This window comes from Trachemys scripta, chromosome 8 (assembly GCF_013100865.1).
Source record: "Trachemys scripta elegans isolate TJP31775 chromosome 8, CAS_Tse_1.0, whole genome shotgun sequence".
Taxonomy (NCBI): Eukaryota; Metazoa; Chordata; order Testudines; family Emydidae; genus Trachemys; species Trachemys scripta.
The window spans coordinates 28692191-28703231 of record NC_048305.1 but is presented as its reverse complement, the minus strand read 5'-3'; the positions used below and the strand labels follow the sequence as shown (position 1 = coordinate 28703231).

The window sequence follows — 11041 nt, the reverse complement described above, 5'->3', positions numbered from 1 at the left end:
CTTCCTTAATATATGGGCATAAAATTATTGTTTATGGGAAGCACTATGATGAATCGTGTCAATATGTAATATGTGGACCCTTATTGCGTGGACTGTTGGCAAAGTACGTTGGAAGTCTGTTATGTTAAAGGGACAGTATGAACTTGAAATCTAGACGGCTTAAAATAGAAAAGTAGTTTCAGGTACTATACCTGCCCTTTAGTCCCGCAACCAATTTTTTTTTGGGGGGGGGAAGGGGGGTTACAATTGCATTTCCTTTTTGAAACAATATTTTCTCTCTCCACTGTTGCTTTGTGAAAAATCCTCACAAAAAGGGGAAACAGCAAAATGATTATACACAAAATGCTCTCAAATGTACAAAGTATAGAAACTTCCCCACTCTAATCTTTGGTCTATCTGCCCTAGACGTTTTCTTACAATATTACACCATTGCACTACCACAGGTGTAGCTCCACAATTGGAACAACAGTGGGAGCACTAGTGGCAATAGGCTGCCAGTGTTGCAGTCATTGTTGTGTAAGCCAGCTCTAATCAGGAGTAGACAATGAAGAGGTTAAGACAACTGTGCTGCTGGTAACAATACTGGGAAATTTTAAGGAAAAACTTCTAATGCAGATGCAGTCTAGATACTAATCTTAGAAGCAGCCTGTAGGGGAAAATGAAATCAGAAGTGTGAAGTGATGATTAAACTGTCTGCATCTCTTTAACACACAATCAAGAGAGTGCCAAATTACATTATGATACCCATGTGACAGAGGGGAAGCAGAGGGGAGGGATAGCTCAGTGGCTTGAGCATTGGCCTACTAAACCCAGTTCAATTGTGAGTTCAATCCTTGAGGGGGCCACTTAGGGATCTGGGGCAAAATCAGTACTTGGTCCTGCTAGTGAAGGCACGGGACTTGATGACCTTCAGGGGGTGGGGCTGAGCGCAAGGTGGACGTTCCCCCTAGGGTGTGAAACTTCCTTGCATGGGCCCTGGATACTGGTGTACCAGTTTTTGAGCACAACCTTCCTGGTTAGTGCATTATAGCTACATGGCACTGCATGTAGTTACTTAAGTGAAACTTAATTTTAATTTATTAGGAAAAAAAATTCCTAAGAGCAATTGTTACAGCTCTTAATAAATGATAGTGCACGCCCCAGGATCATACAGCGAGCAGAAAAAAATCCATGCTGGAGTTGTTGACCATTGAAGGGCAAGGATCCGAGTGGAGGGGAAGGGATTCTGGCTTCCTCTCTACAGATAAATCACTCTCCGCTTCTAGTTAAACCCGGAAAGGGGCGGGGAGGGGGGGTGCGAGCCGTCTGTCAAAGCAGTGGTAGGTAACAGGAGCCTGCCTAGGCTTCCTTGTAGCCTCAATCACGCGGGTAGTGAAGTTAATTTCATTAACACTTAACACCCCTTTGTCCCCTGGCTCAGGGCTAGGAGCCGGCGAGGCTGCCGAGGCAGCTGCCCCCAGGATCGGGGGAGGGGGAGAGCCCGGGACACACGGACGGAGCCTAGCTGCTGTTCACCCCCTCAGTAGTGGTGGCACCAGGTGGCCAGCTCGCTGCGCCGGATCCCTCCCAGCAGCGCTGGGGAGCCCAGGCCGCCTCCCACGCCCTCTGCCCCGGATTGGAGGACTCCACAAGCGCCGTGCCTGGCGGGCAAGAGCAGCGCAGCGCTCGCCGCGCGGCTCCGGCTGCCCGGGGCTGGGAAGAGCTCGAGCCGCGGCGGGGAGCCGGCAGGATGATAGTGACACGTGAGTGGCGGGGCGGCTGCTGATGCCCAGCGGGAGAAGGGGGAATGTCCGCGGAGGGGAGCAGCGGGACCGAGACCGATTGGCGCCCGGGGCCGGGCCGAGGACGCCTGGGCACTAGCGGCTCGGTGTTCCGCTGGGTGAGCCGCCCGGGGAGCGCTCCGAGCGCAGCGCGCTGGGGCTGTCCCTGGTGCTCCGCTGGCTGGCCGGGGACTCGGTCCCGCCCGCTCTCCGCGCTTTGGCGGGGCTCTGACCGACACCCTGCAAAGACGGTGGTAATTCTGCTGCAGAAACCTGCCTTGGTGATGGCTGTGGGGTGCGCGCGGGGTGTGTGTGTGTCTTTCTCCTAACCTTAGTGAATAGCACCCCCGCCTTTAATTCCCTCCAGTCCAGTGTGCTGGTCGGGGGTGGGTTGAGTTGGGCACTCCCCAGTTTTTCACCTGTTAGCTGAAGTCTTTCTGCAGTCGGGCTTGTGGCCAGGCCCGGTGAGAACGTAGGTTTTCTTTTCCCTGGTGTTGTTCTGCCGCTAAACAACTTGTCTTTAAAGCATCTAGGTCAGTGGCCTAGATTCTTCAGAGACCATCTTGACCTTGAACTCACTGATTGTGTCTCTCCTGCAATACATGCTGTATGGTAAACTGAGGCACAGAGCAGTTAGGTGACTACTATGCTTTAGCTCACTTACAAATAAAAACCTCATCATCCTCTTTATAACTGCAACAGGACACTTACACTTCAAATGTATTCAGTTCAAAACAAGTAAATAGGTATGTGTAAAGGGGGTGGCATTTCCCCCCCCACACACGCACCTTGCCAGGAGATTATGGTTTAAATATTTGGTAGGGACTCTCCAATTAACATTGGTAATGCACAAGGTGCTGCTCAAATTCATATGGTTCCAGGGGAGTTTACAACTGAGACATTGATTGCAAAGCTGAGCCAGAGCAAATAATTATGTCTCTGGGGTATACTGGAAGACTTGATTCCCAAGGACAGCGTTGTAATGCGGGTGAGTGTATATGCCATCAGGCAGTGATACAGAAACAGGGACAGCAGTACTCCAGAGAAAACAGAATGTACTTTTTTAGGGCAAAAGGAACTATTAAAAGGATTTGAGGGCATACACTTTTAATTGAGGTGAATGGCCAGAAACAATTATATCCAGTAGTTAAGTGGATTGTGTGATATAATTTTTTGTTTAGAGCTACAAGTGTTTGTAAATACATTTGTGGTGCTGCTGGAGGCTAGAAATCTGATTTGTGATACCTGTTGGGATTTTGGAGTACAGCTGGGCAATACACTGGGATTTGGGTGGATCTAGTCCAATGGACGTGTTTTTCACAGCACATGTGCAAATTGGAATTGGCTTCCTAGGAGCTGAAGTTTATGGACAACTGATATGAAATTTTACAGATGCAACACGGAATACAGACCAAGGATGTCAGGAAGGACTAATAAGTTTATCTGCAACCTGGATCAGCCCCAAAGTCCACTCAACAGCTTGAATTACAGCCCACAATGAAACCAAGGCTTCATGAAGAATCTGTTAGCTTAGTAGGTGCTGGGATAGGCTAATAGGAACAATGCATTCCGGAGTTTGGCATCTGGCTGCTGCAGCTGCCAAGCATGTCCCATGCATGTTGACTTCAGTTCTGGAGTAGATGGAGGTGGTTGAGAAGGACAATAGATTCAGCATTACCAATAACGGAAGGAGGCAGCAGCATCCGATTAGTATTGGAGCCAACTGCTTTGCTGTATTTTGTGGTGGTGGTGGTGTTGTTGTTGTTGGCTTGCCTTTTGCTGTCATAGTAAGATTATTGTATTATGGAAAAAATCCTTCACGTGTCACACAAGGATCAAGAGGGAACAAAACTCTTTTGAATTATTTCTGTAGCCTCACAAATTGGTGTCCAAGCCTAATCATGTAAAGTTAAAATTAATTCTACACTAATTGTTCTCTCCTTTGTACCTGCTGTGAGTAAGGAGATGCTGCTAGGCTTCCTGGTGAGCTGGGAGTGTTGAGTAAATCTTACTTTTCATAGCGATTTCTTATGCAATTTAGTGCTGCTGAAATGGAGAGTCCTGGGATAATTGGTATGGAGTTGCTGCAAACAGCAGGAATGTTCACCATCTGCAAGGTTTTGGAACAATTTCAGACTTAAAAACCCCTCCCCCTTCAATTTTCTTAAACCCCGATCACCATCTAATTCTTATCCATCAAAACTGGCAAACTACATTGTGACACAATGAAGGTGAAAGATGTGCGTTTACCTTGATCTTGATAATGGAGATGTTACACTTTTCAAATGCAGGAAAGTGGTAGTGAGGGACAACTGTTTTAAAAAAACCCCAAAACAATACATTAAGAATGAGTTTTATGTTCAATATATTGCAGCAATACTGTCAAGCATAAATTTATATGCTGTAGTTTTAAACAAATATCCTTACCTTTTACTAATACTTTGTTTTAATAATTTAAGATATTTTTAAATTCTAAAGTACTAGTTAACAATCATACTGCTTGCTTACATGAAGTATTTCATCATTTTAGACTGAGATTAGACTAGTTTGTTTCATGTGCTCTTTCTGGTTAGTTTCATTTTCTGCCTTTCCTATACTAGCACAGGGCTGCTGTTCTTGGTCAGCAAACACTGCAGAGGGTATGTTTAAATTCAAATCTTCATTGACAATTTAATAAAAACATGAATATTCATATTAATGTGAGCATTTGTTTGGTTTTTGGACCTAATCATCCCTTCTAAATTTTGGTTATGTGATAACCAGCCTATATTACAATCCTATATGGAAAATTGGCACAGGTCATGCATTTGTGTTTTGATTCCCATAAACATTTGGCAGTGACCCTCTCACCTTTGGCTCAAGAAAAAACAGCTAACTTTAAAGTGCTGCCTCTAATCTCTGATAAACTAATGGGGCTTGCAGGAAATGGAAATTTTTCCAACTGCTTAAATATTTATAAAACCAAACAGTGTATTTAATGTGTGAGAAGGAGTTGCCATGTCAGAGTCACTCTGGTATTTCATACTATATGCAAATAATGCTGTACGATCTCTAGGAATCTGCCTTCTGCTCAATCCTGAGAAAGAGGATGTAATTGTAATACAATCTGGAGTGTCACTCCTGTGCCAGCTTTTCAAAGGATCTCCCATTTCCTGCTTCTATTTAGGAGGGGCTGACTCCTTCCTTACAAGCATCTGAGCAGCAATATTGGCATCAAAAAAGAGTAAGCAGTTAGAATCATCCTGTGTTTACTAGCATATCTATTTTAAAAAGTTGGTCAATAAGTCTATTGATAGATCCTGTTGTAGTATCTGTGTAACTGTATAAGGGCAAAAACAATTCTAACAATTTAGTGAGGTTGGTAGTTATTGATAGTGGCTAACACACAAAGTTTGTACACCTGTTACAAGAACTGTACAAATATTTATTAATCCCCATACCGCTTTAAGATAAAATACATTTCTTGATTTCACAGTTCAAGAGAACTGAGACTGGGAGGGGCAAAGTGGCCGTGGGACGGAGCAGGTATTAGAAGTCAAGAGTTCATGTCTCTTCTGCATAAACTACTAGGCTAGGCTGCTTCCCTGATCAAAAAGTAACACATGGGTGACCATTTCAACAGGCTAAATAACTAGATGGGCTCTGCTCTACATAAACAGATATCTCTGACTCCAGTTTAGTCCTCACTGAGCTTTGGTGTCTCTTAGCTGCACTTTTGAAGCACTGTGGTAGTTTACAGAGCAATAATATTCATGATCACAGTAGCTCAGTTAAACCAGGATTTATAAGTGCCTTGTTACATCTCTAATACTTGGTGCTCAAGTTTGATCCTATGCTGTTGGTGCGATACAGTGCCATGCCTTCATGAGTATTTCCCTTTTCTCAGGTGTTAACACTTTGGGAGCGTTGGAACACTCTGTGTGCATCCATAGAAAACATCAGTTGGGTATTTAATATGTATGCCATTGCTACCAAAATAGCCTTTCAGACATCGCATGTCTTAAAGTTCCTTGCTGTCAGGCCACAAACTAGCCTGGCACATCAGGAATCTAATGTAGGTCAACACAAATTTTCCTTTTGATAAAGTTTATTGCCTCCTCTCAGGTTGATTAGTATCATATTGGTACAGTTTTTTTTTTGGGGGGGGGGGGGAATGTCCTTAGATCATATCTAAACAGCTGGGACTCTATTTTCCAATTATCTTAATTCCCATTAGAGTTAAGAGGAGCTGCACCTAAATCTTCCCTGGATGTCAGTGGCATCCACAGACTTTTTAGAGCATTTTGGCAACCATTTCTAGCAGTGAAATAATAACTGCTAGACTGTTTCAAAAGTTCTAACATTGGAACAGATGTAGAGTAAGAAGTGTATTGATGCTTCCTGTACAGAAGCCTGGTAACAGAGAGGCAGCAAGCCAAGATGAAGCTATTCAAAGTAAAGAACTTTGTAGTGTATGTAACCTTTGTGTACAGTGCTGCATTGAAATACCTGAAGGTAGAAGGTCATTTAGCTACAGAATAGAGGTGGCAGCGGTACAACTTTTCCGAAGCTGCCTTAACCTTGTCCCGAAGGGACTACCACTGGGGTGAAAAGGTCATTGTGTCCAGGATCATTAGCTGATGAAGAAATTACTAATGGAAACATTTTTTAAGCTGCGGTTCCTGGATTAGTTTTTTCTTGATTCAATTCACAGTGGAAATGCAGCTGTAGTTTCAGAAGGAAGCTCTGGGTTACTTTAACCTGGGAAACTATTTAACATTTATGGGACTATGTAGACTCTTCCGTCTTCACTGGAAAAAAGATGTGCTTAACTAACATGAGTTAAAGTCCTAATGAAGACAAGGCAGGGCATAGTTTACTTTTTGCAGAGTTAGCAGGTTGAGTTAAAGACTATGATGAATTTAGGGTTTCCTTGACCTGCTAATTTGTGTGAAAACTACAAATGGCTTTACCTAACACAAGGGCAAATTCTAGTGAAGACAGCTCGAGTTAAGAACAAAACTTTTTTTTTCCTAGTAAAGTTAATGCCTAAAGATTTATTCTTCTTCTTTTCCCTTATTATAGGTATGTCATTTATGAATGTGCATGTGATTTATCAATCTGTTCCTGATTTTGTTAATAAAGGCTATGCTTTGATAAAATTATGTGCAAACTGGGGGCAGTTGAACCTGAAATGTGTATTATGAGAGCAGCAGCAATGGTGTATTTAGACTGGTGAAGTTGGCATAGTGGTAGAAATAAGTATTTGTGAAAAATTTTAAAAATGGAGAGAAGTGCATCACTCTATTTAAAACAAATGTCATTTCAACCTACCTCCTTACTTGAAGATGAAAATGGTTGCTTGGGTGTGCATTGCAATAGGATTACCTAAATTAATCAAACTGAGCTTATTTGCATTTAGTAATAAAACAGATTCAGGGTTGAGAGATTCAAAATTCACTTTACGAAGAAGAAGCAAAGCAGTAAATTCATGACAAAACTAGAAATACATAAATGAATTCCTTCAACTTACTAAACTGGTAACTTACTGCTAAATATTTCAAGCAAAATCAGGCTACGCATTCCTATGTATAAATGTATGGAATGCATTTTTTTGTTTAGAAAACATAGTAGAGCAAACCACTTTGTTCCTTCAGTCTAATATCTCAGATTCTGAAGCTCTTTTTAAAGATTTGAGGAAAATGTATAGGGACTGTCTGTGTGTCAGGCAAGCCTTGACAGTTTGGTTGTACTCATAACTCAACTAGAAGTATCCCTAGGAAGGAGAAAAGTGCAGTTCAGGGTTCCTCCCCTCCACAACAGACACCAGTAACTTCCAATATTGGCACGGTTTAGAGGCAGCTGGTATGTGCTCTTCCAACAGTATACTAAATTTGTTTACATTTTTAAGGCATCTGGTGAGTGTTCTGTATTTCTGTAAGGTTATGCTTTGCCTCTGCTCCTGTGGGAATGTTATAATATTGGCCATAATTGCTATAAAATGAGCAGTTGATTCCTGATATCTGTTGTTCTGAAGTAACTGCCAAGTGGAATTGATAGTGGGCAAGGAACAAAATATTAAGACTCTACCAACGGGTACTATACTGGGGCAAATTCTTGTTACTGAGAACTAGTAAGTGGTGTTCAATGTTACTAATGTGCTGGTCTTCCAGTTTAACTAATAAAGTAGTATTCTCTGCTATGTGTATGTCCTGCTGTCATACCTAAGAGTCAGTACGTGTGACTGGCCATTGATATCTTGGACCAGTAACTGGACATATGTATCATATATCCTTTTTTGTTCATTCCAACATATAACAGATGTTTCAGAGCAAAAGATTTTCACAGATGGATGATGTAGACTGGTACACTATATAGCAAATGTACCCCACTTTCAACATATTTGTATGTTTGCTGCATCTACACGGTGGAATAAATACTGTGCGTGTGTGTACGCATGCCAAATGGTAAACTAGCAGAACTCGCATATGTAGGATTCCTCAGGAATCCACCTTTGTGGAGTCATACAGAATAACCTCGCTTATTTAATAAAAGTCACCCCAATTGCTTGATCTCTAAATTTTTTGTTAACCACTGAAAGTCAACCTTTTGTTTTATTACAGAAATTGAAGCCAAAGAAGCCTGTGACTGGCTGAGGGCTGCTGGTTTCCCCCAATATGCTCAGTTATTTGAAGGTACAGTATGATCCGTACAGCTGATATTAAATCCAACTGGAATCCCTTTAAAAAAAAAAAAAAAAAAAGAGAGGAAAAAAAAAATCACTTTCAGAGCCTAGTACATCTGACCACACTTATACTGTAAGCACAGCCATGTTGTTATAACCAGTTCATACAAATTTAATCTGATCCAGTTTAACAAACAAAACATGCAGCTGAGTTGTGCGCATGGAAACTATATCTTAAGTTAATGTTTGAGCAGCAAAGTAAAGTGCCTTTTTTAAAAAAAAGATGGGGTCGAGGGGGAAGGAGCAAATATGAGTAATAGGCTCTGGTAGCAGAGATTGCAATTCAGGTTGAATTTCAGTTTCCCTACTTCGAAAAAGTTCTGAGCTATTAAAATCTCCTTCCTTTTTGGCTGAAATTTTCCACATTTTGTTTCTTTACCCTCAAGCTCTCTCTCCACCCTCCCAGAAACGCTTGAACATAGTTGTTTGAATCACTTTTTTAAGGGGAGGAAATACTCTTCCAATCAGAAATGTCTCAAATAGATTATAAGTTTAGTCTCAGCTTGTTCTCATAGTGTTATTGGGCTATAAGGATTATGCTAAGTTTGGAAAAAATGATTGTCATTTTGAAGTTATAAACATTTAAAAACAGAGCAGTTTTATGTGTGCACGTTAGAAGTATGCTTTTTAATATTTGTTTATCAGCTGAAACTTTTGATTTAGGATAGCTGGGTTGACGTGAAACCAAATAGCTATAGATCAAGGAATTTACAAACATCACTGGCAACACTTCCTTTCTTTAAAATAGACCAGCAAACAAATCAGTGATTGCAACATTAAGATTGAGAAATCAAATAGTCAAAGCTAAGCTTGGAAGTCATATGCCTTAAAATGTGGTGTCTCATGATATCCTTTGTCAGACTGAAATAGATAGTAGATATAAACTAGCGTTTTATATGCAACCTTAGATTTTGTGTAGATACTCAGTGTACCATATTGTATAATACTCTCTGAATTAGCCTGAGGATGGAATCCAGTATTCTGACTTCACTTGATATTTAAATCTCAATAAAAGAATCCAAGAAGAACATTGCCAGTGGAACTAGCAGGCTCCTTGATCTGGGAGGGTAGTTTTCAAAATCTGGGCTGTCAAACTTTAATCATACTTTTAAACCGGAGAACTGACTTTACTCAGGTGTTGCATGTTTTGTTGATCTCATTAAAGTTTAAGCAGAGTGTCCCAGGCCAATGGGGTCTGCGGGAAGCGGCTGATGTGCTGGCTGCTGCTTCCCGCCGCCCCCATTGGCCTGGAGCGGTGAACCACGGCCAGTGGGAGCCAGGATCGGCCGAACCTGCGGACGCGGCAGGAAAACAAACCGGCCCGGCCTGCCAGGGTGCTTACCCTGGCAGGCCGCGGGCCAAAGGTTGCCAATCCCTGGTCTAGGCTGTGTGTAGTGGGCAGGTCCTTACCATAGACAAGATTTTTTTTGCAAGAAATTCCAGTTTTATAAATACATGTAGGCAGTATTGCCATCTCGTAACTTTATCGTGACTCTAGCAATTTTGATGGTTTTTTTTGGACAAAGAATTTAGACTGTACTTGCCATCACATTTCAGTTTAAGTTAAATAAAACTAAGAACCTTGGTTTTAATGCAACCTAATAGCCTAGTCTTGTAAACACCGAGGCCCCAGTCCAGCAAACACTTATGCACATGAGCAGAGCTGTCCCTTGGGTACATCGAATTGGGGTGACTGCCTAAGGCCCCACGCTTTGGGAGGCCCTGCACTTCGATAAAATCATGAGGCGGTGAGCCGGGTGGGCAAGCGGGGTTAGGAGGTGAGCAACAGGCGCAGGGGGCAAGGAGGAGCCACCCTACCAGAACGTCCCTCTTCCCCCAGCACCTCCTGCCCGCTTCCAGGCCCTGCCGATCAGCGCCTCCCCCTCCCTCTCAGCGCCTGCTGTGGATCAGATGTTTCACAGTGTCAGGAGGTTCTGGGGCGGGCGTGAAAAGAAGTAGAACGGGGCCTTGAGAAGGGGTGGGGGCGGGACCTGGGGGAGCGGAGCACTCCCTGGCAGATTAGAAACTTGGTGCCTATGTCCCAGGTACTGCACCCCCTCTAGGGATGGCCCTGCATGTGAGTAATCCCATTGAGGGCATGTGTGTAAAATTGCGCATATATAATTGCTTGGAGGATTGGGTCCTTAGACATTTGCATGTGTGTATATTTATATTTAGTTTTATCTAGCTTTAACTGAACTGTGATGGCAGGTACTGTTTAACTTCTTTGCAGATGTTCATATTATGATCCTTGTCAAAAGATTATAAGTGGGGTTGGCAGAATTTGATTTCTTCATTTTTTTTTTTTTTTTAATAACCAGCAAATATCAGTGTTTATTTTTAAGCTTTCAATTTTTCTTTTTTTAATTTTCACAGTTGCAGGAAATTATTGGGGGAGGTCATGCAATGGAAGGGTCAGACAATTATTTAATGACTGTTGAAATGAATGAGTTGTTGAGAAGAAAAGTTAAAGCTTATAACCATTAAAACACAAATTGTCTTCATCATATATCAAAATATACAAAGTAAATAGCCTTAAATCAAACTCTTAAGTTCT

At 42.2% G+C, this 11041-nt stretch overlaps 1 protein-coding gene across 1 annotated transcript in view; it reads left to right on the top strand.

The window, feature by feature from the left end:
• The first annotated feature begins 1344 nt into the window (after positions 1-1344).
• LOC117881237 (rho GTPase-activating protein 7-like) overlaps positions 1345-11041 on the top strand; it is a 33825-nt gene continuing 24128 nt past the window's right edge. The window contains exons 1-2 of the mRNA XM_034778214.1: positions 1345-1742; positions 8363-8434. Coding sequence (XP_034634105.1) covers positions 1730-1742; positions 8363-8434 — 85 coding nt within the window. The 5' untranslated portion in view covers positions 1345-1729. The remainder of the gene's footprint in view (positions 1743-8362; positions 8435-11041) is intronic.